Here is a 27,157-nt window from a genome sequence, read left to right as displayed (position 1 = left end):
AGCCTAAAAAATTAGTTAGTAGCCAAAGTGAGAGTAGACAGTTTAAATGAATCAAGAATATCCATAATGCATTGCATTTGCAATTCTTTTCCAAGTAAACACCTTTGTGTAGCAGCAAACAACTCAATTTCAGAATCCATTTTTAAATTTCTTAATGAATTCTTCTTAATTCAATGGGGAAAAAATACAGAAAAGCCCCAAAACAAGAAACAAAAAAACCCACAAAACCCCAAAAAGCCAAACAACATCCATCCCTGATCCAACATGTGGATGCAGTTGGTTAAAATAAAGGATACTGCAAAACAGATTACACTGGTTTGAACATTTGGGTTTTTTTCTTTTTCTTTTTTTTTTTTTTTTAATAATATGACTGAGTCATTGCTGGAACTTTCAAACTGCAGTGGTTTGTTTTGTTTGCATTTCCAGGTATCTAAAGAAAATATTAAAATCGGGCACTCTAAATCATTCTGTGGACTATACAAAAATAGTGCAAATATAGAAAGCTTGTTTTCATGACCTTTCATACCATAAACATACAAATTAAAATTGTTTTGTTGTACCTTTTTGAGGGGCAGCACAGAGTTCATGACTCAAGGAAAGCAGATCCCTGTTATGAAGAACAGATTGAGTGCAATGGGGGAAACTGGAGTAAAAAATTACTTTTTATACCATGATTCACATATTTTTCTCGGTAGACATTTCTATGGTAGTTTCTATACAATTTATTTGGCCTGTGTGCATGTTTTGTAATGCAGCTCTTAACTTTAAGACCTAGACCACCCAATGGCACCAGTTATCCAAAACATGAGAGGAGGGGAGGAAACAGGAGGGAAGAAGAGGAGAGGGGAAACAACTGGCACAGAGAGGGCAAAATTGTGTTAAGGTCAGCAGCAGCAGGGACTAGATTACTAAAACGGGTAAAACTGCTGTTTTTCTCCTGGCTCAGAGACTGCAGTGTATTTGCCTTGGCTGAAGAGGGAATGATGCTTAAGAAACTAGTGTACTTCATTATTAACTTAATTCTTCAGGGATTAATTTTTCTTTGAGTTCTAGAGTATCTCATGGCAAAATTCCTGTAGCTTTGCTCCTGGATTTAAATACCTATAATCCTCTCACTGTGGTTCTTGCATTGATGATCCACTTGCATTGCTGCCTGGACCAGACATTTGCCATTTGATGTCTGGACAAGTTATCAGGGCTTCTGCACAAATCAGCTGTGAACTGTAGAGTCAAAGGAGCACATACAAATATATAAATGTTGATATAAGTGTATTTATACCAGAGCAGTCACCTGTACTAGATCTGTACAAAGTTACAGAAGCACAACTGAGAACAGGACGAGAACTGAGAACAGGTGCACGTGGGAGTGCATGACACCCTATATTGTAGGTCTTTTGTATCTGCAGGGTATTCACTTCATTCAAGTAGGAGTGTAGATGCCAGTCTTCTACCACTCATTTGTATGTATAAAATTTTCTGTATAAAAATTTGTTAATAACAAATAAAACATCATCACTAACAGTAAACTAAATGCAAGAATTCATGCATTTTTCCTAGTTTTTCAACATTCATAAATGTACAGCTATGGGTGCTTGTCAAAAGTCATTAACATTCTTCTAAAACTGACTAAATATTTGTTATACTAAATATTTGTTTATATTTATCAGCTACAGATGAATAGCAATAGATACCTAGCTTCAGCACTTCTTCATTCATAGGGCATGGAAGAAGCATGCCAACCAGCAAAACGCATGACTCTCACTACTACCATATCCATCTTTTTTGTCTCTTTCTCCCTGAGTGTACATTTTACAATTACACTCTAGAAAAGCATCTAAATGCAAATACATGTGCCTGCAAATGTAGTTGTCTTAATCATTGCAGAAGAAAATGATACAAAAAGGTTTTGTATATGCTTACATGCATACCTTATTTTTATTGATAAGGAGATTGAGTTGGATTGGGGTTTTTAATTTCATATTTTATTTTGTATTTTTTATTTCATAATTTTCCTAATTAGACTGGCAATTATAGCAAAATTTTACAGACTGATAATGTCAACACAATTCTAAATATTACTGCGGCACAGGTAGCTGTGAAACAAAGCAACTTTAAAAAGCAATATAAATAATAGCAATGGGTAAGTTTTTAGATGCATTTCCCACAAAAATGCTAAAACAGGATACAGAATATTTATAGATGTAACTGAAAATAAAACCTCATAATATATTCTGATTCAGTTCTACAAGCATTCCCTGATATATTGCCAAGTGGCCACTGAATTCAATAATCCAGACAGATTAGTACAGTATTCCTATTTTCAGGGATCCATTTGGTATTGCGGCAGTTGCAGCTCATCAGATTACTGCTATGTCCCAGCTATGTAAAATGCATCAATGCTGCAAGAGGAACCTGCCCTGTACCAGAATGTCAGGCCAGTTGCTGGGAAGCATATGTGTTAACTTATTTTCAATAATCATCATTTATAATTAATGAACAGTCATATCATGTTTAAATTTTACACTACCTTCTTCTAGCATGTCTAATGAAGAGGGACTGACAAATTCAGAGACTGCAAAAAGACCTATGTAATATTGTAAGGAAAGCCATAAAACGAAGATTTGATTTTAAAAAAAGTAAAAATCCAAAACATCACCTTCATGAATCAACAAATACCCAGCTGGGGAAGGGAGAAGGAGGGGGCAGGCAGGTGTGGGTGTGTGTTTGGGTGTGTGCGTTCTTCCTGCTGCAAGCATCAACAGCTACATCTAGTGGTTTTAGGCAGTATGGGCAATTTACCTGCAGCCAAACCATTTTGTATTCTGCATTAAAGAGAAAAGTTAAATTCTTCTCCAGTGTAGAGCTTTGTAGCAGTACTGATGCTTCACTGAAAGTACTTTTTCCCCACAGTTCATTTTGTGCTAATAAATCTATGGAGACTGGAAGTTCTTAGTAAGTTTTCAGTTGTGTATTTGTAAGAGGTCCATATCCTATATTTGCATATTTTCTTTAACAGTAGGCTAAATATGCATATAGCTAAAAATATAAATTCCAAATCCTAAGATTTAAATTTTGTGGAGTGGAATTAAACAAGCTCAGGTAACTTGCCACAGGTAAAAACAACTAACTAAAATTTTTAAAAATCTTTAAGTTTCCATAATATCAATTATGCTGGTTTTCAGATACTCCAGAAGCAGTTGCCTCAGTCAATTAGAGGCAAACTTCCTTTATTTCAAACAATTACACATAATGGTAATTTCAGATTATGAAAAAAAAATTCCACACACAAACCTCCAGTCTTTTTTGAAAAACCAGTGTTAGCAGAAATAATTAGCACTGTTGGTATTTATTCATATCGAGTTTTTATTTGAAATAAGCAAGTATTTGGAAGTAATATTACCAATTCAGAAATCAAAAGCATTCATTTGCCAATAAACTCATACTTCAGTGCAAAGTAAAATATGTTAAAAAACTCCTAATCATCCCCAAAATTAAACATATATGACTCCACAGAGAGTGAAGAGCTTCACTGAAAAATGGCAGAAATAGCAGAAGAACCTTTACAATTCAACTGGACTTCTTGAAGCCTGACATAAAATCCCAAGAAACTTCTAAGATATTTGTTAGTTGTTTAGCAGCCAAGTTCTAGCATAGGTTAGAATATGGCAAGAGTTGGTTGTAGAAGAAGAAGAAAGTAAAATTTAAAATGGATAAAGCTGAGCAATAAGAAATGAAAAATTTTTCTTCATACATTAAATTACATTCATCAATTATTTTGAAAAATCATCTGGCAATTTTTTTATAGTGACCTACAACCACTTAATGTGGATAAGAGGGAAGGACTAAGCAGAGTTTGGAAGAGGCAGAATAAGTTTAATTGCCAAGGTAAGTTATTATTTCCAGTGACAAATGCATGTTACACAATACTTACTACCTGCAACTGCTCAGAAAACCTCTGTTGGTATCACAGTGATCAATTTAATGTAAAATTCAGCATAGCATAATCAAGGAACTTAAAATATCTAATTTCCACATTTCTTTATTCACACAATGCTAGAAATATTATGATTCATTGGTTTGTGAAGAGCAGTATAGAAAACAATAATAAATATAGTAAAGGGCACCTTGCCACCACTTGTAAATCTGAACTCCTTAGAAGCAGTGTGTTTAGCTTTTCTATATTTGGTCCCACTGAATGAAGGAGGCACTTGAATATTTTGCAAAACAAGACATTAAAACTAAAGCCCAGATTTTAAAATAACTTTTTTTCTACATTATTCCAGTGTTTTGAAGCAAAATGGGCATATAATAAAAGCACATAGCAATTTATAGAATTGGGCACAGGTCATCTCTGGGATGGAGATGTAAAACCAGCCTAATTTCCTGAAACAAATTTATGTCATTTTATTTTTGCACTAGATAAACACACAGGGTTGCTTAGCTGTATCACCTTGCCATAGCATCTTCTGTACTAGTGTGTAGTAGAAGTTCACCCTTCTTTGCCCAAGTCTGAATAAGAGAGATATACCACGTGAAGGATGAGTCTTTCAAATACAGGGTTTTTTGTAAACACCCATACACATTTGCTACAGTTTTAGAGAGGTCTGGTGATGTGTTGGGTTTGGAAGTTTTTTTTCATATTCTACAACTGTCTGTGTAAGTGCTTTGAGAAACTTCTCTTGCCTCTCCCCTTGAGAATACATCAGCTAGCTCTTTTTTTCTACTTGATCTTTTTGAAACCAGTGTGAAAAATGGACACTGGAGCAGGGGGGGAAATAGAAAACCCCCGTTTTCCATGATATGCTGAACTACTTTATCTCTCTTTATTATGACAGTTCGGAAACAGTGTCAGTATATGACACTGTTCCGCTATTTCAAACAGCTCTTCCGCTGTTTGAAACTGAATTTCTGTTGAAATACTCTCCCTTGTCCCTGTTCTCGACAGTCAGAAGGTGGCACCAGAGGTCAAATTTTTTGGAAACGCCATTTGGAAACTCGTAATACTTTTTCTAACCTCCCGTAAATTCATTATTTGCTTCGTGAGGGCGAAGCCAAAAGGGTCAGATAAGGGTTCACAGTGAAATAGAACCTGAAGAATCTGTCCAATGCATGCAACAGATGGCTAATCATAAAGTAATAATAAATTAAATGTGACAAATGTAGCATTTCCAGTGTATTTTATTAAATAGTCATGAAAGAATTAGTACCATTTGAAGGAATAGTTTTCCAATATATTTCTAAATTATTTCAACGTTACCAGCCCTTAAGAAAGCTTTTCCTGGTGAATATGCAGGGTTACTCTTTAATTTACATGTTTGTGTTGAAGCTGTGCCCTCACACTAATTTTCTGCTGATAGACTACAAGTGTACAATGATTTACAAAATCGTATTTCAATCTTCTTGTTGCCTTTCTTGTGACCCTTTTTTCTGCTCCCCCCCCCCCCACCAATTTACAACAAAGCAAGGAAACCCTTCTCATTAATTTCACTATGGCCTTTACTGTAACCTATTTACTGACATTCCCGTGACATTTCCTCTTGATTTTACCACTCATATCCCCTCCATCACCTTTAAATGGCTGGACAGCCATTTAAAGAGTGGATCACCATTTCTCACATGTTGGAATGCAATTCAAATTCTAATACATGACTTTCCAATAAAATCATATCTTACTATCTTTGAAACATAATAGGCTACATTGCTTCTATTCCATATTCACACCTGATCAAAGGCTCCTTTATTTTTGTAGATTGTTGTGAAATACCTGCCCCATCTCAGAAGATAATAAAATTCATTAATCCCTTCACTAAAATAGTGGTGAAAATTCCAGCACTGTGCCCCAACAAGCCTCCCTCTGGACAGTCTGAATAAGCACTAAGAAGTTCTTTACAATACAACATTGTCATAGTTGACTTTTGGATTTTGAGGTAAGTTTAGAAAAATTACATTTTTATTTGGGCTTTCTTATTTTTCCTTATACTGGTGTTTAATATCTAATATTGGTTGGGAAAAGAGCAGGAGGAAAATTGTAAATATACTTCCTTGGTACAAATCTGTGGACTCTTCCCATGCTTGAAGCTCAGCAAAGAGAGAAGCATGCTACTGTATGGAGTCCTTAAAGACTTACTAAAACTCATTTCCAGTGGTTTTATGTGACTTTTTTTCCTTTGATGCAAAAAGACAGGAACAAAAAAACATCCAAGCAACCTTTGATTGCTAGTCTTCTGTGGTAATCCATCTTATCTTAATGACAATCTGACTAGAGCTAGCGTATGTAGGCTTTTACTTACATTTCACTGCTGATGCTATTATTAATTTGCATTGAAAACAAAGACTATTTGTGCTGGTCCATTTAATTTTCTATCTCTCCCCTTTACTGTGCAGCATAGCTCTTTAAGACAAGAACTGTCCTTCTTAATGCCAGGAAATGACCTTTCCATTTTGTCAGCATACCTTAAAATCTTAGTTTATTTTGATTTTGTTTAGAAACAGCTCTCACTTCTACTCAGACCATCACAGGGCCTTCTTGGCAGTGACATAGATGGTGCTCTGTTTCACAAGCATTAACCTCAGTCCTATTTTTTGCAGTATGAAAGTTTCCAGACTATAATAAAGGGCTGTAAGTTTCCATGGCAATAAATAGATAACAACATTTAAAACAATTGTGAAATATCCACATGAAAGAGCCACATGAATGGAATTTTCTAAAAAACTTCTGTTTCTTTCAATGTTTAAGGAAATAGCTCCCTAACAGCACAGAATCTTGTGCCTCTCAGACAAAAGTGAATACCTAGGGGGATTGAGCTGGCTTGCAGTAAAACTGTGACTTCTCCTTGATACAGCACTCTACAAACCAATCCTTCCTCTTCAAAACAATCAGCATTTGCATTTTAGAGTACGACAAAAATAAAATACAATCAAAATGCAACTGCCTCTGACTAAGATACATACATACAATACTTTAAAAAATAGTGAAATGCCTTAAAATTAGGAGAAGTGCTTCAAATGCAGCAATGCATAGTAAACAATTCCTGTGTTCCATGGTCTGGTAAAGCCCCTGTAATCAGGTAACAACTGTTTTCATACTACTAACATGTTTATCTTCTCCTTTAGTCTAAATGAAAATTCTAAGTGTTCCCTCATTCCCATTTTGAAGTTGAATAATTAGGCTGGGCTCTCACAAAGGACATGTTTCTGTTGAAACCCTATTGCACTCTGCCCAAAAGAAATCTTAGGCAGATCAGAGCTATACTTGATGTCACTACATTGTTTTTTGAATAAGCTGTTTACTGATTTTCCCCCTCACGCACACTGCACTCACATAACATGAAATTAAATGCAGAATAGCAACAAAGGATATACAAAGTTACACATCGCTGAATTTAATTTTTAAAAGTTTATTTGCTTAGCATAGATGAAAACTTTATGAAAAATGTTCATAATTAATCACGTGAATAGAAACTTGCGGGGGGGGGCATTCTTTCACTTAGGATAAGTAATGGCAACCAGAAATAATGATACTGTTCAGAGCAAGGATATTGAAAAAAAACCACTCTGGGTTACAGGTTTTCAACATAGTATGTATGCACTAAGTGCCATTCCACAGAAACCTCTGTATGTAAAGCCTGTGTTTTACATAAACATGCAAATATAAAGATTTTCTGCAAGCGGGCTTGAGTGCATTTCAGGAACATGAAACTTAGTTGTCACTTCCACATAAAGCCACCAGGATGGTTTCATAATCCCCTTTGAGTTCATCCTGTAAATTTAAGCATGAAAACCTCACAATTGTTAGAATAATGATCTCAAGTAAAATAAATTTCAATTAACATTCAATATACATTGATCAAACATCAGTGCTCCATCTATATAAATTAATCACTTGATAAAACACAAGTTAGCCACAGACTGAGCCGGAAGCAAGCACTGTCACTGAAGTTATTTGTATGATCTAGAAATAAACACATGCATTTCCAGAGTGGAGCATAGGTAGACAAGGCTAGTAAAAATTTTGGAAGGTTTAGCAGCCTAAGTGAAGAAGAGAAGCACAGAAGAGTTTTATCTACCCAGGAGTTTAAGCTTTTACTCTAAATAAAGTTAAACTTTCTTTTTTGATCAGTGGTGTCTAAAGCTCATTAATATTAAAATACTGTGTATACACATAGTGTCTAGGAGCATCTCAAACAAAGGCTAACAGTACAGTGATACTCTGCTCACCATGGGATTGCTTATTCAGTTTGGTAAAAATGGATAATATGCATTAAGTATGCAGTGTAATTATTACATGCATTTCTTGTTTTCTCTAATTTTAATCTAGTTTTCAGAGGTATATGAATTGTTTAGTGTAGCCAAGCTATGCCTCAAGATATTTGGATGCAATCACCACTTTGTAATATGATGAGGTGGTGTAATTACATGCCAAATTACAGGTAACACACATGCTTAAGGGAAGATTAAAACTGACCTTTGGCACCTAACTTAAAAATTAGCAGACATCAATAAAAATCCAAAAGGTATTATCATACATGTAGGAAGTATGTTTCTACTCCAGTCAAGACATCTATTTTTTTTGGTAATGTCTACTACTCTCCACAAAGATGCTCTGCCAGTTTAGCTTTCTTAGAGTCCCTCACCACTTGAATTTTCTGCAAAGTATATTGGGTGGTCAGTCCCTTTTAACAAAATATTTTTGTTAGTTTAACTCATTTACTTAGGACATAGGGAAAACAGGCCAAATACATGTTAATAAAATTAAAAATTCATTTGCTGGAGTACCCCAAATGTTAAAAGCCAATATCCAGTTGTGTCAAATACCTCCCCCAGAGCTGTCATGGCAATCATCTCCACTCTCCTGCCAAGGTACTGCTTAAGTACAAGAATTTGGGGATATTGTACTCTCCTTTCAGCTCTTGGATTCTACTGTAAGATGATATCCTGAGAAATGTATCACTAGTATTTCTATAGCTCTTTTGACAACAACTTTGAACTGGAAAAAGAATTTACTGTCCCAGCCTGTGGGCCATTGGAAACTTAAGGTATTCATCTGCAATGAGCTATGCAGGATGAACTGGTGACTGAGGAGCAGAGAAATTAACAGATCTTTAGCAGACTTCAAAAATTATCTGGTTGCTTTGTGTTTCATGTGTCACATGGGAGAAAACCTACCATAATGGCTTGGCGGAGAGAGATGCCATACAGACTCTTGTAATAGCCTTTGATCTCATTCATATCCACTTCGTGGCGTGAAACCATGATTCTGATGAGGTCTTTGTGCCGGGTCCCAGCACCCTGTTAAAAGAAACAAAGAAGAAAGGGGGAGAAAAAAGAAGGAAAATAATTATTCTACTTTTGTCACTGAAATTCTTTTGATCAAGTTCTGTATGTTAATCCATCAGGCTTCTGTATAGATGAACATACCCCTTTCCTTTTCCTTTAGTATCTCTTGTGACAGGGAGGTCTCATATCTGCCCTATGAGCACAAAACACTTCTGATAGGCTACCTCTACCCTATTGTTTTTAAGGACTTTTAGTATTTTTAAATATTTCTTTTAGCTGTTTCCTAAAAACAGACATCTCTTTCACTGTGCTTGCTCAACATTAGGGACAGCCTAGACTTTACTGCTTTTTTTAATTACTGTTTTAGTAGTGCAGTGATCTGCATTTTCATAATGTTTCACTCAATGTTTCCCAGACTGCTTCTAAACAAGTCACAGGAGTTATGACAATACCTACGTACTAGACTGTTTCATGACCTCCAGCTGCCTCACTAACATGGGTTCCAAATCCGCCAGAAGGTTCATGGATATATCATTATAGATTAGCTTTCCACAATGTTCCTGCTGAGATCTATAATTGCTCTCCTTTTCCCTTTTTATAATAATTGTTGTTTCATAAGGGTTCCAGTCTGCTTCCTCCCTGTAACAGTAAAAGATATGTGTGGACGGACAGATGCCTTCCTGAGCACATTACAGCAAACAGACAACTCCTCCAACAGAAAGTCTCAGGTTTCAAAGGAAGGAACAAAAGGAGTGAGACAAACACTCTGAATTTCCCTCTGCAGTCTTTTTCCATCACACAAAGGGCCTAGAGACCTTTAGCTAACTTTTTATTTTTCTGCTTATAAAGCAGCTCATGTTTACAAAGAGGAGATTTTTATTTAGATTACCTTCATTGCCAAATGGAGTTTTTCTGCAAAGAAAGCTGGCTTGCTTGTGGCACATTTTACTGTAATGAAGCAGTGAGACAAGGTCACTTCTGCTATACATGTAATAAACGTATAATAAAACACTTTCAAAACCCTTTTATTTTTCCTACCTGCATAACCCTATTTATGTACTTTTTTGTTACCTTTCTTCATAATGTACGAGGACAAGAAGATTCTTTCCTCTGTTTATTCAGTAAGTAATTTAATAAGGGGAGAATAATTACCATAAAAACAACACATTTCTCCCTAGTTTACAGAGAGACTATAAAATTTATATTTATATATTTATAATTATTTATAATAAATATTTATATTTAATTATAAAATTAATGAAGATGTTGCAGTTCCCAAGAAGAAAAATGTGAAAACATTTATGCCTTCTATAGCAGAGCTGGAGGTTATAAAATCCGGTATTTTGTAAACCAAGTTATTGTTCAATTTTTATATTAAGAGCAATCTGATGAAAATCATTCTTTTATCCAAAGAATGATTGATATTATATGTTTTCATATGATATGAAAGCTAAGAACAAGATGGGTGCCTGGATTTCAGTTACAACCCTGATTCATTGGTAAGAGGAGTCCCTTCCTTACCTTATTGTTCATGAACAACAGTCACTAAATTTATATGAACATTTTCTTGAACAAAATCACTGAAAGAATTTTTTTATGTTTTTAATAATCAATATTGTAAGTATTCTTGCAACATGAACCTTGGAGAAGAGTGGCTTTGGTTGAAGACAGGTTTAAAACTATTGGATTTTTGATACAAACTATACCTGTTCTGACAGCTTTTTTTGGCATATTTGTTTCTTGTAAAGGTTTTCCGGTGTAGGCAACTCATCTCTTCTCCTTAATAGACCTTTCCAAATATTAGGAGGGGTATTTCTACTCATTCATTAACTTCAACTGATTTTAGGTGTGTCAATTAAATCACCATGATTAGATTAGACTTTCCAAGTCATTTAGCAAGCATCTCTATTAAGCAGGTTAAGTACAGAACAGTTTCTAATCAGAGCAACTATGACTTAACTAAGGTTAAGTTTAGTCAGAACATACAGTAGGCTTCAATCTGCAGAACCACTTACCAAGGGCAGTGAGGCAATTCTCAATATCACCTTTCAGCTCCAAATCCAGTACCTTGTTCATGTCATGCTTGCTGTATTTGGTGTACTTCTGAAAGACTAAATAATGGGAAAGAACAGTATTCTCCCTGCACAGTCTCTGCCCTACTCTGTCCTCACTGCTGTAGCAGAGGACAGTTTGTGGGTCATCTTTCTCATTTTCTTCAGACAGCACAGTGTAAAGAGCAGCGTTACTGTACGTCAGTTACTGCTGAAGGAGTCAGCATATGGAATGAGACTTTGGTAGGATGGAAGGGTTCTTTCCCATTGGTTGGAGTAGAGGTGGCCAACTGACTACCCCAGGGCCTGGGACATTGTGTGATAGGCCCCTGATAGCCGCCCCCCTGTTCCCCCCCAGTTTGTCTAGGGCAAACTGGCTAAGAAGCAAGACCACTTTGGGGAGCTCTCATTGCTTGGCATTGTGATCATAACCCAGCTGAGATTTCAGATTTTTTAATAGCCTAAATGATATTGCTCATCTCTACTACTGAAAGGACAGCTAGGCTGCCAACTACACCCTTTATCCGCAGGCATACTTCCAATCAGAGTAATGTCTTGATAATCTGTATCTTCTCTGAATTCATGACCAGGCGATGTTCAAAAATCATCCCAGAAAAGCATGAAGCTTTGTTCAACCTACCCCTTCGAAGATGCGGGTAGCTTCTTGTAGTAAGAACAGTTATGAACACATTGGTATCTGTTCCTTTCCTTTTCTCTCCTGCTTCATACAAGGCCTGTCATAAAGAAAAGAAGGTCACAAGGTCAATATCGAACCAGTAAAACTCAAACAAGAATACTGTATTTTGAGGGCCATTGCTTGTTAGTAATGAACCCTATTCCTTGAAAAAATCCAGATCAAAACTCTACCCTACCTAACTCCACCTCTGCCAAGTAATACTTCATACTTCACTTATGTCTTAATAGTACCTAGGGAACACTGTGCAGCTAGAAAACATATTTTCAATCATAATCTAGCTTTCCTGGGTATACAGCATTGTTGAATGAAGTTATTTTTCATTTGTCACGATAGCAATCTACATGAAAGCCTCAGGACCAGTAGGATTTCTTAAAACTGCCGAAGTTCAGGAAGTTTAGGACTGGTAGGATTTTTTAAGACTGACTAAATTATTTCTGCAACTAACTGGTGCAATATGCAGGAGAAACCTATGTACTAAGTACTTCCTGATCTTTCCAGGAATGATTTTTACTTCCAGGAAACCAAATCAGTCTCCTCCATTTTCCTCACCTTCTCAAACCTCTCTAAGAGTAATAATAAAAGACCTTCCCACAGCACGAAGATTTAACATTCTTCATCAAGATAAACAGCACTGAACTTTTGAACTTAGAAAAGAGTATTAATTTATTTTCATATCTAGGGCTGATGACAGAACTAAACTCTTTATGTAACAGGAATTAAAGCAGTATTTCTCAATGGCCTTTTCTTGGCTGGGTTTTTTTAAAAAATCAATTTGAAGTCATCTAAATTTAAATTGTAACTGTGATGTAACATTTTGTTGGTGAAAACTCAGCAAGGACTGCTGAGTTTTATCAAGATTTTAGCAAAGATAGTCCCACTAATGTTGGAAGAAATAAGAAAAAGATCAGATGTTTATGTTATAATTATTGAGAAAACGACTGTGAGGTTTACCAATAATCTTGAAAGGTTTGTCACTAAAAAGCAATACCAATATCTAACATGCTACAGAGTTCACAATGGTCAGTGTATGGTAGCTGATTCTGCATATAGATGAGCACACTATTGTTCCTTAATCCAAGAACTGTTTTATAAACAGAAGCAAGACTGGGTCTGATTCCTCCGCTTGTTGACTTGTACTTCAAATGGTCTTCATGCTTTTCATGAACTAGACGAGGTCCTGCAGAAATGTTTCTGAAGCTAGATATTAGGGTGAAAATCTAATTTCCTTCATACAATTAACTTACATGAACTTTGTACAATACTATCTCCTCAGAAGTAATTGCTGCATGACATTGAAATCTCTGTTAGGTCTGCAATGCACAGGATTCACACAGCCAGAAGAATCTCAATTAGAAGAAGTTCTGCAATTTCAACAATCTCAGAAAAAGAAGTTCTGCAAAGTGCCAAGTATGACCTTACCCTGGCATCATTGTCAGCAAGTTCATCATTCACATGAGGATTTTCACACCGATCAGCCTACATGAAGAAATAAATAAAATTTCACTGGTATTCACAATCATTTGGTTCTCTAAAGCTCAACATTTGAGAGTTCTGAAGCACCACTCTCATACATAAGCAAATACAAAACTGGAAATAGGTGCAGTTATGTGAATCATCCTGTGAATAAAACCATTGTATTTGTAATCAGAGAACATCTACAGCCATCAGTGACTTATTTCTTAACTCCTACCTAAAAATCCACAGGAAGTATTTGTTTCTTGACAGTAAACTACAGGCTTCAGACCTGTGACTTGCTCCCTGATGATCATGCAATAGACTACTTTCAGATTTGAAATTTAAAACTGGAAGTCTAAACCATTCACATGGATGCATCAAAAAATCATCCTGTATGCAAGTAAAAGGTTCACATACATATACTCAAAAATCAAATATTTATTAATTTTAAAAGGGTATTTTAATTGGGAAGTTCCAGTGTTTGAACTCATCTACTTTTGAATGCAAATTTACAAAACACTTGGTCCCTTTATTTAACTACTAGAAACATTCATTAACAGGAAAGAAAAAAAATTTATTTCTCTAATTTTAAACATTTATTCTTTTTCTAGTCAATTGACATGACATTATGCCTGTTACTTTTTCTAGCACTTAAAGATAGCACAAAAAAAGTCTTAAAAGCATAACTAATTAAAAAGGAATATTGTATTACAATGAAGTTTTTAAAAGGCGTTTGAGATAAAATCTCATTATATTTTGTTTAAGAACGGTTTCTAATGGTCTAGGATATGAAAGTTTAAAAAAGCAATGCAAGGAAATTAGTATTGCATAAATTTTCATTTATTGCATGTCTCTCTAAAGTAGTCTTGAGAATGTTGATTTTTGATTATAGATACTGTCACTCAAAATGTTTAAGCATAGCATACCTTGGCTAGAGCAACCAAAGCCTTTTGAAAGTCTCCAGATGTGTCAGAGATGATGTCTTGTGTCAGATCTCTCTTAAGCACTGCAACCAAATAGTTTGTTTTGAAGTTATCAACTAAGTTGACTACATAATCTTTAAAGGTCCCATCAAACCACTCCATGTTATTTTTCTATATTTTCTTAATTTCCCACTTAAAAATGCCCACTGGAAATGTGGGTTTCTTACTTTCATTTGGCTTTAAGTAAAGGAGTTTATTTGTAACGTAGCCTTTAAATCCTGAGATGTGCTGTGAATTTGGAGGTTAAACCTAAAATGTGCTGGAAAATGTCCTTTTCTAAGGACTTGTGGGTAGCATTGTCTCGGGTTTCTGCTTATAAAATACACAAACCTTCTTCTAAGCCTTTTTCATTCTTACTTCTGGCTGTTCTTATAAGTATTGAACTCAAAAATAAAACTCTCCCAAAAAATCAAGCTTTTAATATAGGCATCTATGAAGAAATGTCTTGGTAAAAGTTACCTTATCATCTCAGAAAACAGGATTTAATTAGACAATACAGTAAACTCTATATGTAAGAGGGACACCACATTACATTGTAGCAATTTCTTCAAGTGTTTTCCCCCTACAGGTCACTGGTTATTCCTACTGCTAACACATCTGTGTTGCTAACTAAGTAAGATTTCTTTTTTTCCAAGCCTATGCTTTTATCTTAAAATGTCAGCCAAGGTTTAGTCACAGGGGAAGAAAAGCAGCTTGTCTTTGCATGCATCCAAGAAAACATCTGAATGTGTGACTCATTCCATGAGACACCCACAATCCCAGTAGTGCTGATATATCTTTTCCTTCACTATTGGGATCTACATAGGTCAGCAAAAGTCACCATGATCTCTGTCCACAGCAACCCTGTCAACTTTTTGTGAAGCGTCATTTGCCTCCTATTTTGTTCTCAGCTCCTCATGCTAAGAAGTGAGGCTATGACTCTGATGTATCTGCCATAGGGTTATACAATGGTGTAACTTCTCTCTTGCTTCTTAATACTTCTTTCTTGCTCTGAATTACCTTCCTTGTAGTATCTGTTGGCTTCTCTGATCTCTTGGTTGTTTCTTGAGGCCAGAATCTCAATTAAGGTATCTTCATCAGTACCAAGCCCCTGATGAAAGCGATTGAAGTTTTAGAGATGTTCCTCAACAGAACAAACATAAAATTCATAACAGAAATAAGATGAAAATCATTGACTTGGTTTTGAAGGCACCACATGCAATGAGAAATAAAAATTAAAAATATTGTTCTTCCATATTATGCAATTTCAGCTCTTTTGGAATTAAATTTTTATCACATTCAATACATTGGTGCCAAAAAGAAGTGCTAAAAGGATCAAACAGTGCACATAAAAGATAAAAATGTAAAATCTATGAAGAAGAAAGACCCCTTTTCCTTTTTTCTTTCTCCTATGTAAACATTGATGTAAATGCTATGGCTCCCATTAGCAACCAATTTTCAGAGGCCAAGAAAGAGTTCATTCTCACAAAAGAATCTCCCCCAGCTCTGAAATTCAGCAGGGATTATTTGGTCTTGTTCTCATAAACTGAGTTACCAATACAAATTTATTTAACAAAATGCAGTTAAAAGAAAGATAATACACAAGCCTTGAAATCTATGTCCAGTTTATTTATGGGCCTTGAAAAGCACAGATGTTCTCTAGGAAAGTTTTTCTCTGAAAATTTTGCCTTACCTTCATAGAGGCTCTTAATTCTTCAGCATCAAATTGAGCTGGAGTTTTGAGCAAAGCCAAAACAACATCTTCTAGATGGCTTTTCAGAGCTTTTTTCAAAGCCTCTTCTAGACTCTGTTTCAGGAAGAATAAGAAATAGACTAAGTTAATGAATGGTAGAAGTGTAGCCACTGTTCAGCTGCAGTCCAAAAATTAGTCTGACCTCAGATCAATCTAAGTCTACATCATTCCTGTATCTAATAGAAAGAATTATGAAGCCCTACTTCAAGTTTCAAATTTGCCACATTTGACACTTTACATTAATTAAAGTGCCAGACAGGGTTTTTCAGTAAGTATTCTCAAGTGCTTTCACACATTTTCAGCTATATTCATACATTTACAGCATCAGAAGAAGATTCAAAATAGGCTGCTTGTGCTTCAAGAGAAGATAATGTCATATTACTCTTACAATTATGACTGAGTTGGTTATTTGTGTAACATTTGACCTCATTGTTTATTGTATGAAGTTTGAAGTGAACATTTGTAATATCACCCTAAACAAAACCACAAGTTCTGAAGATAGAGACTATATTCTAATTTGACCTAAATTTAAGAGGGGTGAAAAAAAAATTTTAAATCTGATTTATTCTGCTGCCTATCTAAAAATGTTCTAAAATCACTAGAAGTCCCTCCCTATAGCAATGTTGGTAGACTTGGGGAAGAGTGTTATGGTCCTACAACTCTCCTATCCTACTCAGTATTCTATCTTTACTCATATATACCATTTGAGTCAGGAGAAACTTTGATACTCTGAGTGAAAATTAAGCTTGGTTTGAATATACTTTACCTTTCCTTTAGTCTGCTGATAAGCAGCTTTGATCTGCTGTCGCTGAGCATTTGTTCTCTTAGTCAAGATGTCAATGATGGTGGCTTCATCCACACCTATGAATAAACAAACAAAAGTCTAATATATTCAAAATATATACATCACTTAGCCACTTAATTTTTAAAAATTATTATCTGCTTTATTTCATATTTTGATTTCTTGACAAACTCAAATTTAACCAAAGGAAAACTGTTATCCTCTACAAACTCACGAGATTAGTGATGTAGCTAAGAAACCAAATAAATAGATCCATCAAATAAAGAGAGATATGTAACAGAAGCATACAATGTATTATCACCATAATCACTACCTCTTGCAGGAATTCTATGGAAATCAAGCCAAAAAGTATTAGTATGGTATGCTGCAGTATTATTTCCATCTCTAGAAATTAAATTTTTTCAACCCTTCCTTCCACATATTCAAGAACTTTAATATAGCATTAAGGTCTGAAAGCATAATACAACATCAGGCTGAATCTCAACAAAGGGTTGAGATTCTTCACCAAGTGGGATAATTTAATGTATTGCCAAGCTTTTAAAAGTAGAGGCATCTCTCCCGCTTGCCACTGCCTCTTGCTCCCGTATTTTATTCTGTGCTATTCTCAAAATTTTCAAAGGAAGAGTCCTAATGCAGTAAGTTAAATATTTACTCCTGTTACCTTTTACAGTAATAGCTCTGTCCAAAGCAACAACATCAGATGATGGATCAAAATTTGGGTATGACTGTACTCCATGGATACCTTTTGAGCTCTTCTGCAGAGGGAAAATGAAAAATAAAATTTGCTCATACCGAGGAATATTTTTGTACAGAAGCAGTTTTCAATGCCCAAATAAACCATGCATTTGGGATTGCCTTGTATCATCAAAAATATACAGTTTTGTAGCTACAGGTAATTGAATGGGTTCAATAATGGTTATGCCTTGCTCTCATATTAAACAAAAAAGTACTTCATAAATTGGCTCAGGTACCTGAACACCTATTTTTTAGTGTAAGTTGGATTGCATAGGAAAAAAATTAGCTGTCATAATTAGGAAATTATGCTCAAATTTAAAGCCTCTAAACCCACAATTAAATTCTACAGGCACTTCCAGTAAAGTGCTCATTTTTTTGCTCATCTTATGCAAACTGACTGTGTTACCACATTACAGGTGTCCTCAGCTGATTCATACCTAAGCTTTCAAACACCTCTTGCATTCAAGACCTTGGGGAAGTGTTCATGCCTAAGCCTGCAAGGAAGTGGAGACCTCTTGCCCAGCTTTTTTGAAACTTTAGACGTAAGCCACAGTCTTTGCAAAGCATTATCCACTAGCTGATTTTGGTCAATCTGCTCCTAGATGGGCACTCCCCAGTCAACATCTGAAGATCTCTGGGAACTGTACAATAGATCATTTGGCTTGTCCTATGTCAGCAACATGACACATCCAGTTACGGGTAGGACTAACAACATTAAATAACTCATACAGCACTCAACTCAACAGCACTAAATAACTGATTCTAGTCTACTACTACTACAGAATTATAAAATACTCCAAGATTCCTGGATGAAAGATTTATAGAAAATTCCCATTGTTGTGATATGTGGTGAGATTTCCTATTAGAAGACACCACTAGTTTAGCTAGATGACTCAGAAAGGCTACAGACTCCCCTGTAGCCTTTCTCTTGTTTCACAAACTAGTATTTCAAATTTTTAATCCTTTGCCATTAAAACAAAATATCCCAAAAGAAAGGGCAAGGTTTTATGAATACATATTTTACATACAACAGTTCGTATTGAATTTTGTACACTTCTAGCATTTGATAATTAAATGTTCATCTCCCTACACAAATGTCTTACTAGGAGTTGTAAGAGAGCAGACAGACTGCATACTTAATTCTTTAGCATAGATATACTTAAATCTCATAATTAAATCTCTGCATCTTAAGTCTCTAGCACACTTTTCAAGAGATCATTGTGTCTTGTGTGCTAAGTCAACAAAGGAGTGAGACTGTCTCACTGCCTGTTTCTCAATCTTGCAGGCTAACCTTTGTATGCTGGTTTCCATGTCAAACTTACCTACCAGCAATACAAAAGTCTCTGTAACCACCATAGCCAAGAATGTCTCAGGACTCTGGGAATGGAAGGGGAATAGGATAGTGTAGCCAAAGGTTTGTGCACAAAATGTTGTGGAGTCAAAATTACAAAATCTGCAAGGGCCTAGAGCAGAAAACTTTTGTTTACTGAAATTTCCACTATCTAATTTTGTTTTCAAATTTTAAGTTTTTTTGGGAACTTGTGTGATTTCACAGCGTACTGCTTCACCTTTGCTTTCATTTCAGTATCTTCACCTCATCATCACAAAGATTCTCTGAATCATCCTAGCACAGTAACTCTTGACTCCTCACAACTCTATGCCTCCCTTTTAATGTATAACCATACTCATCATCTGAGGTTTTTTATTACGTGCTACAGCTTGCTCCACCATCAGCATGACATATGAAATGAAAGATATACACTAGTGACTTTACATCCTCCTTTACATACCTGGGTTCAAACTCATGGCTTCCTATACCTCAGCCAAAGAGTCCCTGTTTTTTTCACATACATTACCAGGACATGTTCATACACGTTCACACAACTCAGCATCAGATTACTACATTAAAGAAGCCAATCTGAGTGAGTCAGTGACTGGCCACTGGGAACTACAATTTAATCACACTAACTAGTTCTGCCGGGGAATTGATAACTAGACTGATAGGTGCAAATAGGAGCAATTTTTCATCTTGTAGCAAACTTCCTAGGTTATATGGTTACATTAGATTATACACTGCAATAAAATTAGGTTCCAGTTCTAATCTGCTAGACTTTTGCCACTGTTTTCACTCCATGTGCATGTATGAAAGATGTTTAGATTACAAGAAAATAAGCATGGTGCTCTCAAAAGTTGGTAATACTTACAATACATTCCTGCTCCTGGTTGTCAATGAACCATGCCTGCTTCAGAAATTCTGATACCATTGCCATGTTGACAGAGTTTCTGGGAAGAGATGCATCAAGTTACAAACAATTTTTCATCATTTTCAGCACCAGTGCAACTTAAGATTTTCCACCCTCAAAATCACTTTTGTAGCACGATGACATGTTGTGATTAATGTCCCACATGGTAACTGGCCTGTACTATTGGAGGCAGGCAACTTTGATGTTTCAGGACTTCACAGCTGCTTGCTCACCCCTCCACTCTTAGCTACTTTCAGAAGTTTTAGATAAGAATAGCAGTATTACTATGTATGTGTTTATAGCATTACATTAGCATTAGCACTTACTTGCAAAGGGAAGTTACTAGAAACCATTTAGTTACTCTATCATCTATGCCCATTTAGTTTGATTATTTTGAAATTCACTCGTAAACAAGGGTTCTTGTCTCATCATTTACTGACGTTGGAGTTCTAGTGTATTATGTCAGGAAAAAAGAAATTCCCTTGTTAATATACTTTCATGTAATTTCTTTGACTAGACATTTTCTAAGGAAGGTGAGTAAATCCGGGCAGTTTTATATACATTGCATTTTCTTGCATATTTTCTAAAATTTCTGCATAATAATAATAAAATATTACCAATTTAAGAAGAGGAAATAAAAATAAGTTTTGCTTTTTACCACTCAGAAAGAAAGTCCACCCGGCTTTCCCAAAAGTCACTATGCAGAAAAGAAAAAAGTGAGAAGGGATGTAACATTAAGTACTCGAAAATAATGAATAGGTTGCTTTATAACAATTTCTGTTGTTGGTATGGGGAATATAGTGAGGAAACAGAAGAAATAAATAGTTTATCAAATAAAGTTATTCAAACTAGATTTTTTTAAAAACACTCCTCCTCAGCAAGGTCTAGGGAAGACTTGGTTTTAAAGCATACGTGTAAGCAATAACTAGAGATAGTGCTGCTGAGTAAACAAGACTGATTTTGAAACTGGTGTTAAGAGACGAAATTCTGTTTGCAGTCTTGGATTACAGATCACATACACAATTACAAAAAAATATGTTAGTTATGCTGCTAACACATCCCCTCTGTCCTGTAGGAAGGGCAGAGACCAGCCTTTTGACTCAATACAAGTTGAGGCCAAGGAGTGTAGCTGCAGCCCAGCTCTTTCTCTCCCTCACAGCTAAACTGTAAAGCTTCTTTCTGCACTCAACAGACAAAAAAGTGACAAATACCTCACACAGCCTGCCTGCAGCTCTCTCCAAGATAAGAGCCAGCCATATTCCCTCTTCCCCAAAAAACTCTTGCTTTCGTTTCCTTCCCTCAGGAAGGAATTTAGTGCTGCCAGAAAAGCTGAAACTGATTTAAAATCTGTATTTGTATGTTATTTAGAGTAGGTCTCAACTGGACAAATAATGGACAGGAATATTCAGTCAGATTTGAAAATCAACTTTTATGACCTGCTATTTATTCAGGATCAGAAAAGCATGCTCACATCACAACTGCAACCTGCACTTTGCTCAAGCTGTCAGAGTGACTCCTGTGCCCTTCTATTGACAGAAGTTAACAGTGGCATATGAAGCAGTATGGTACCCAAAATTCTGCTGCATTTTTTAACAGCACACATGAAGGCCATATGCAGCAGGATGGAAACACTTAAAAGTCTCCATACTGGGTACACTGAGTCATCAATGCTGGCATGCCCTGGTATGTCTGCTGACTAACTGATTCACAGAGCAGAGAACCACTCAAAACTATGAAACAAGATTCAATCTCCCAGCACCAGATCTGAGAAGACGTGTGTTTTCCCTGATAAAGTAACATTTTTCAGGGAGAGCTAGCTTTAGGAAGCACATCCCTTCTTTCTACATACTCCTACACCCACCCATGACACCATGCTCTAAAGGTTTCCATGCCTCTGGGGCTCGCTGGAGCAGAAGGCTACTAGACTACACTAAATTGAGTTTATTAAGCCTCTAAAACTACATGTCTTTTCTGGCTTAAATGATACAGTAAGAAAAAAAAGTCAGTGCCTTAAACACTTTTTTTTTTCTTTCGTAATAAAGACACTGTTTCCATCTATTTCTATCTAGTAAAGAAATAATGCAATTTTAATAGAAGTCAAAATAGTCACCAGCCCCTGGGGAGAGCTGAAGTCTTTAGTGTGCTTGAATTAGCTTTTCAAGGTAAGAAACCAACTTAATATAAAACTCTTCTGCTTTGGAAGAAACTACAGCTGATAAGAAAAAAGAAGGCTGGAATCTAGGAAGACAGCCAGCCCCCTGATGGAGACATGGTCTTGCCACATGTCCTGCCACTCTAAAATGCAAAGAGATCATGTAAACAATACCTAGATGCAGGAGGGATACATTCAGTCCAAACACCACTTAAATATAGTATGAAAAGGACTGAAGTAACTGATTCCCTGTTGGAATGATCAACATCGCAATGGGATTGAAAAATCAGACATACATCCAGACTGAAAGACCCAACTGTTGTTTCACAAAAATCACCTCAATATTGCTTTCTGTCTGGCCCTTAATCCCCTGCACTCTTGAACAGGACCAATCAAAAATGTTTTTGAGAAAATACTGAATTAAAAATATTTAAAGACACAACTAGATTTTTACTCTACAGTCTGTGTCAAATGACAGCATTTATCTATGCTTATTTAACCATACAATGAAGAATGTCAGATGCCTGGTTACTTTCAAAGGCTCAGTACCAGGATCTTGATGTAAATTACAGTCACGTCACTCAGTCAGAAAAACAGGCAGGAGATCTAATATAGTAATTTACTTTGCAGTAGAAAGTCTGCTGAATTTGGAAACATCAGAGAGAAAAATAGTCTCATCCCTGTAAAAGTCTAAGGAAAGATTTAGCAGCAAGAACCCCAGATGATACAGCTTTTACATGGCTTTGCAAAGTTCTTAGTCAGAAAAGCTGGATTTTGTCTTGTGTTTCTAAAACATTGGTTTGATTTCTACAATTTGATTTCAATTTGATTTCTAAGAGATTTGATTCTCATCACTTTCATGAACAATGATTCCTCTACATAGTGCAGCACACTGTTGTTGAAGTAACAACAGCTGCTTCTATTTTTTAAGTTTACATACACAGTATAGTTTTCTAGGAACTACAGTTTTACTAGAGATTTCTACAGCAGCCTACTAAAAAAGCAAAGAGAAAGCATATGAAATGGTCTACTCCAAGTAAGTTTGCTTTTGAAGTTTTAATCATTTTTTATTCCCTTTATTTAATTGCATTAAATAAAAGCAGTAATTTCCCAAGCCCTTGTGTAAAATGCTCCAGAATGGAAAGAATTTCTCCTGCCCACACCCATCTTTTTCCCTGACAGTAAGTCCAACCCACAGAAAGTTTACATCAGGTCACTTGACAAATTCAGCATACAATTCCTAAAGTGCTGGGTCTACAGAGAGCAATGATGAACTACAAAATCCTACCTTCCTCCTCACGAGCACTGCTTTGCAGGGCTGCACAGTCAGGAGCAAAGGAGCAGAGGGCTCTCAAAGCTTTTGTAGCCTGTGCAGGAAACTCCACCCAGCAACCAGTGTTTCCACAGCCCTAGTAATCATCTGCAGCAGCTATATCTGGGTGCCACCCAAAGTCGAGAAACATTAGGGGGAAAAAAAAAGTCATTGCGAAATTATGTGCTGGTGAAAGTATAAGCAGCTTTCAGAAGGGAAAAGACAACAAATGAGCAAGCCATGGTAGCTCTCCTCTCCTCTCCTGCCCTGACCACAATCCCCCATTTTAATAAATTGCCATAAATCTTTTGGAATCACACAATTAAATATTAAGAAAACAAAATTTGAGTAATTATCTTCACATTTTAACATCTGATATAATTTCAAAAGTGAATATATTAATATATATCTTTGCTCATTGAAACTTTGCGAGAAGAAGGGGTGAAGAGCCAAGGCAGCATCCTCACTTCACTGAGATCCAGTGGCTATCAGCTCTGCAGCTTTTGAACGTGGGTCCATGGCAGAAATAATCCAGGAATAAAACATGTCTAGCATTTCATGTAAATAACTTTTGTTTTTTCTTGGAAAGAAATTCATGGAAAAAGCAGACTTAATATAAGGGCAATAATTGGCACCTACATAATTAGAAAGAGATTTTAAAAATCCAATTAAACTCTGAAGTTCAAAGTGAGAGTGATTTGCACAAGATGAGGGTATATCTGATAGAAGTGGTTTTCTGCAAGCACTTCCTTGCCAAGCCAGCACAACACATCACCATCACTAACATCTCAGACTGGCCTGGAGCATGATGCCCAGTGAAGAAATACATGTTGCTGAATCAGAAGTATTTGCAATGGGCAGATGGGGCTCCCAGCAGACTTTCATCCTCCTCCCGCTGACTGGCTGCAATGCACAGGTACCTCCAATATGGCTGATCTGCCTCACATGAACATACATGAAATGCAGTTTGCCCTTGAAACCCATGTCTAACAATTAATTATATGAGGAGGAAGAGGAACAGACTGATGGTAATTATTAGATGGAATCCTCACAAATTTCTCAAATGTAAAATAACACACATGCATGTTCCCGCAAAACTTACATCTTTCTCTGTACACCCAAATGTGTACTGCTCAGAGTAATCTGCTCATCACATTCAAGGAGGTCCCCATCCCAGAAGCCTAAGGAGAGAGCCTCCAGGAGTGCTAAGGACACAGCAGCCAATCCACCCCAGCCCCAGAATCTGCCCTCAGCAGTGGCCTCAGCCCTCATTCCCCACTTGAGTTACTGCCCTGCTGCCTTGCAGAGGGCTGGGATTGAAAGTGGGACCCAGCCTATGGGCTGATAGCCTGTCACATTCCCATCCCCATAGAGATGTCAAATGCCTAAAGCTGGGGCTGCCTACAGTGCCAACCCCAGGTCTTCTGCTCCTGGCTGGGGTGATGGGATAGGAGGGCTGCCAAGCCCTGCCTGCTGACCCCCATGGGAACACTTCTGGCCCCCAGGGAGTCCCCAGCCCCCCTGACTCTCTGAGAGCAAATTTCTCCTATGCTTTGTTATTTCCTTTCCCCTGTACATTTAATATATCATTTGACAAAAGTATTTTAGATGTTTTCAGTAAACTGAATAATTGAAGGGGCCTACTAGCTGACAATCATACAGTGAGCAAGCAGTCAGGTGTATGTAGATTTGTTTATTTAATTATGATGTGTGATGTACAGATTACTTTAGCCCACCCAAATTCCATATCAGAATGACACTAGCAGTCTTATTTCACTTGGCTCAGGTGTTGGCCAGAATCTCTGTTTTTACTCTTTTTCTGGAACTGTTCCCCCTGTCTATTAAAGAGCATAGCTAAGGGTAGGAATCAGTGTACTAGAAGTTCATAGTAAGACACTCCTCCATGTTGACTCTTTTTTCTAATATAGTTTTTCCATAATCATATTACTACCCCATCTTTATCATAGTATTTTTTAATTTTGGTTTTTGGGCTTTTTAAAAATCTAATTGTATTGTCTTTCAGGCCCATGGTTCCACCTTCAGAGTGATATCACAAAAAGGTATTGACTTGTGCTACTGAAGAAGAAGCTGTTTGCATTTGTTTTTCCTCCTTAATGGGCGGACAGGTGCTGGTTGACTCACTGTCTTCCTGGAGCTCAGATGAGTCACCATCTGCACTAGAGTACTTTATTGTACAAAATGCTGCCACTTCAAAAACTGCAGTTTTCCATTTGGATGGAGCTCTTAACAATTGTTTATTGCTAAGTTTTTAACTGTTACTACGTCATTTGTTTCATAAAGCTATCACAGTTTGCATATTGTTTATTGTTGAGTTGTCATAATTTATTCAGAAGACGCAAAGCATGTAGCCACTGTTGTAGAGGTTCAAATGTCTCAAAAGTGACAAAAATAAGTATGTTTGTTTACAACACTCAATGCATGGAATGCAATTGAGAGAAACAGAAATTTTCAGTGAATATAGAAAAGAAAAATGGTCACTTGATAAACTGCCAGATTTGGCCAGGCCAAACATTTCTCTTAAGGCTAGTGATGACTCAGCTCAGTTGGGAAGATGTGATTTCCCCAAGCAATCCATCCTACACAAAATGATAGGAAAATGAGTCAGGAATTTTCATGGAGTTTGAGAGTGAGAGCAGCAGCCCTTACATCTATTTCAGAGTCTGCTACCAACCTGCTGTAACTCAGTGTTTATTCCACCCAAGGTGTCTGAAAGAAGAGTTAAGGTTAGAGAAATTTAAGAAATGATGATTTTACCTGCATGAAACTGGAGACCACATTTTACAAATGACCTTCAGACTGCCTATAAGATAAAGAGAAAATTGATGCTCACAAATTGCATTGTTATGAAATAGCATTAGCCTGAGGGAGCTACTGACAGTATGGTCAGGAGATAAATCATAAAACAGAGCTCTGCCTGTTTCATGCCATGACAGCCATCCATTTTGAACCATGTGACAGCAATCCAGAGCCAACAGGAATCTGCCTCTCTGATCTTTGGCACCTTTTGACTTCATTGATCTTCAGTAGCTTTTATCCACTTCCTAAAAAACTGAGGAGAAACACATTACTCGATTTCCTTAGGCACCCAGGACCTGCAGCATGGCACCTGTACTCAGGTTACAGGCAACCAAGACATTAACACCGTAGATACAGATGTAGAGTATGTATGACTTACAGCAGGCCTCCTGAAGGCAGCAATGCTCCCAAGAAGACATTCCAGAGATAATGCAGTGTTTTTACTACATATTTACCAATTCCTGTACAAATCCTATTTTAGGAAGTGTGTCTCAGTTACATTATTCAGAAAAATATATTTCCTGCATATTGAGGTAGAGGGCCTCCTCAGACCTTCATCTCTTCCTTTGACATACATTTAAATATCAAATTCAGTGAGAACAGCTACATTATCTATTCATTTGCACCTGATCTGCATGGTTCTAGTGAGGTCCATCTAGAGTCCATCTAGGTTGTGATTATGTATATCCCTGTGATCCTATATTATGGGCTGGATGGATTCAAATCTAGACATACAATTTCTTTTTTAGTTTCATGCTTAAAAAAAAATTCATTAGACATAATAGGACATCCAAAACTGTATAATATCTCTTATGGATTATCTGGTTTTATTTCTAATGTATTTCCCATTCAAATCATGTTTCAGTTCTGAACCTCTTTGCAAGCTTGTAAATAGGGAAAAA

General features: G+C 36.5%; 1 protein-coding gene across 2 annotated transcripts; it reads right to left on the bottom strand.

Moving 5' to 3' along the window:
- Positions 1-7,543: 7,543 nt before the first annotated feature.
- ANXA1 (annexin A1) lies at positions 7,544-24,813 on the bottom strand. Of its 2 annotated transcripts, XM_068175839.1 has the most exons (14): positions 24,541-24,661; positions 23,415-23,561; positions 19,936-20,014; positions 17,658-17,751; positions 16,961-17,055; positions 16,135-16,248; positions 15,462-15,552; positions 14,406-14,485; positions 13,444-13,500; positions 11,968-12,061; positions 11,292-11,387; positions 10,166-10,224; positions 9,166-9,288; positions 7,544-7,759 (listed from the first exon to the last, which is right to left on the bottom strand). In XM_068175839.1, the coding sequence occupies exons 3-14, from the start codon at positions 19,999-20,001 to the stop codon at positions 7,700-7,702; spliced, it is 1,029 nt and encodes a 342-aa protein (XP_068031940.1). In that variant the 5' UTR covers positions 20,002-20,014; positions 23,415-23,561; positions 24,541-24,661; the 3' UTR covers positions 7,544-7,699. The 2 variants fall into 2 exon arrangements, with proteins under 2 accessions (XP_068031940.1, XP_068031939.1); XM_068175838.1 differs by lacking the exon at positions 23,415-23,561 and having other exon boundaries at positions 24,541-24,813.
- Positions 24,814-27,157: the final 2,344 nt, after the last annotated feature.

Source organism: Anomalospiza imberbis, chromosome Z (genome assembly GCF_031753505.1).
Source record: "Anomalospiza imberbis isolate Cuckoo-Finch-1a 21T00152 chromosome Z, ASM3175350v1, whole genome shotgun sequence".
Classification (NCBI taxonomy): Eukaryota; Metazoa; Chordata; class Aves; order Passeriformes; family Viduidae; genus Anomalospiza; species Anomalospiza imberbis.
The sequence above is the reverse complement of the archived record's forward strand: the minus strand, read 5'-3'. Positions and strand labels throughout refer to the sequence as shown.

Coding starts and splice junctions, on each gene's coding strand:
- ANXA1 (XM_068175838.1), bottom strand. CDS start 24,710: ATGAGGGCTGAGGCCACTGCTGAGGGCAGATTCTGGGGCTGGGGTGGA. Junction 15,553..16,134: donor AATTAAGAGCCTCTATGAAG/GTAAGGCAAAAT, acceptor CGCTTTCATCAG/GGGCTTGGTACTGATGAAGA. Junction 9,289..10,165: donor AACTCCATTTGGCAATGAAG/GTAATCTAAATA, acceptor TTCTTTTAACAG/GGTGCTGGGACCCGGCACAA.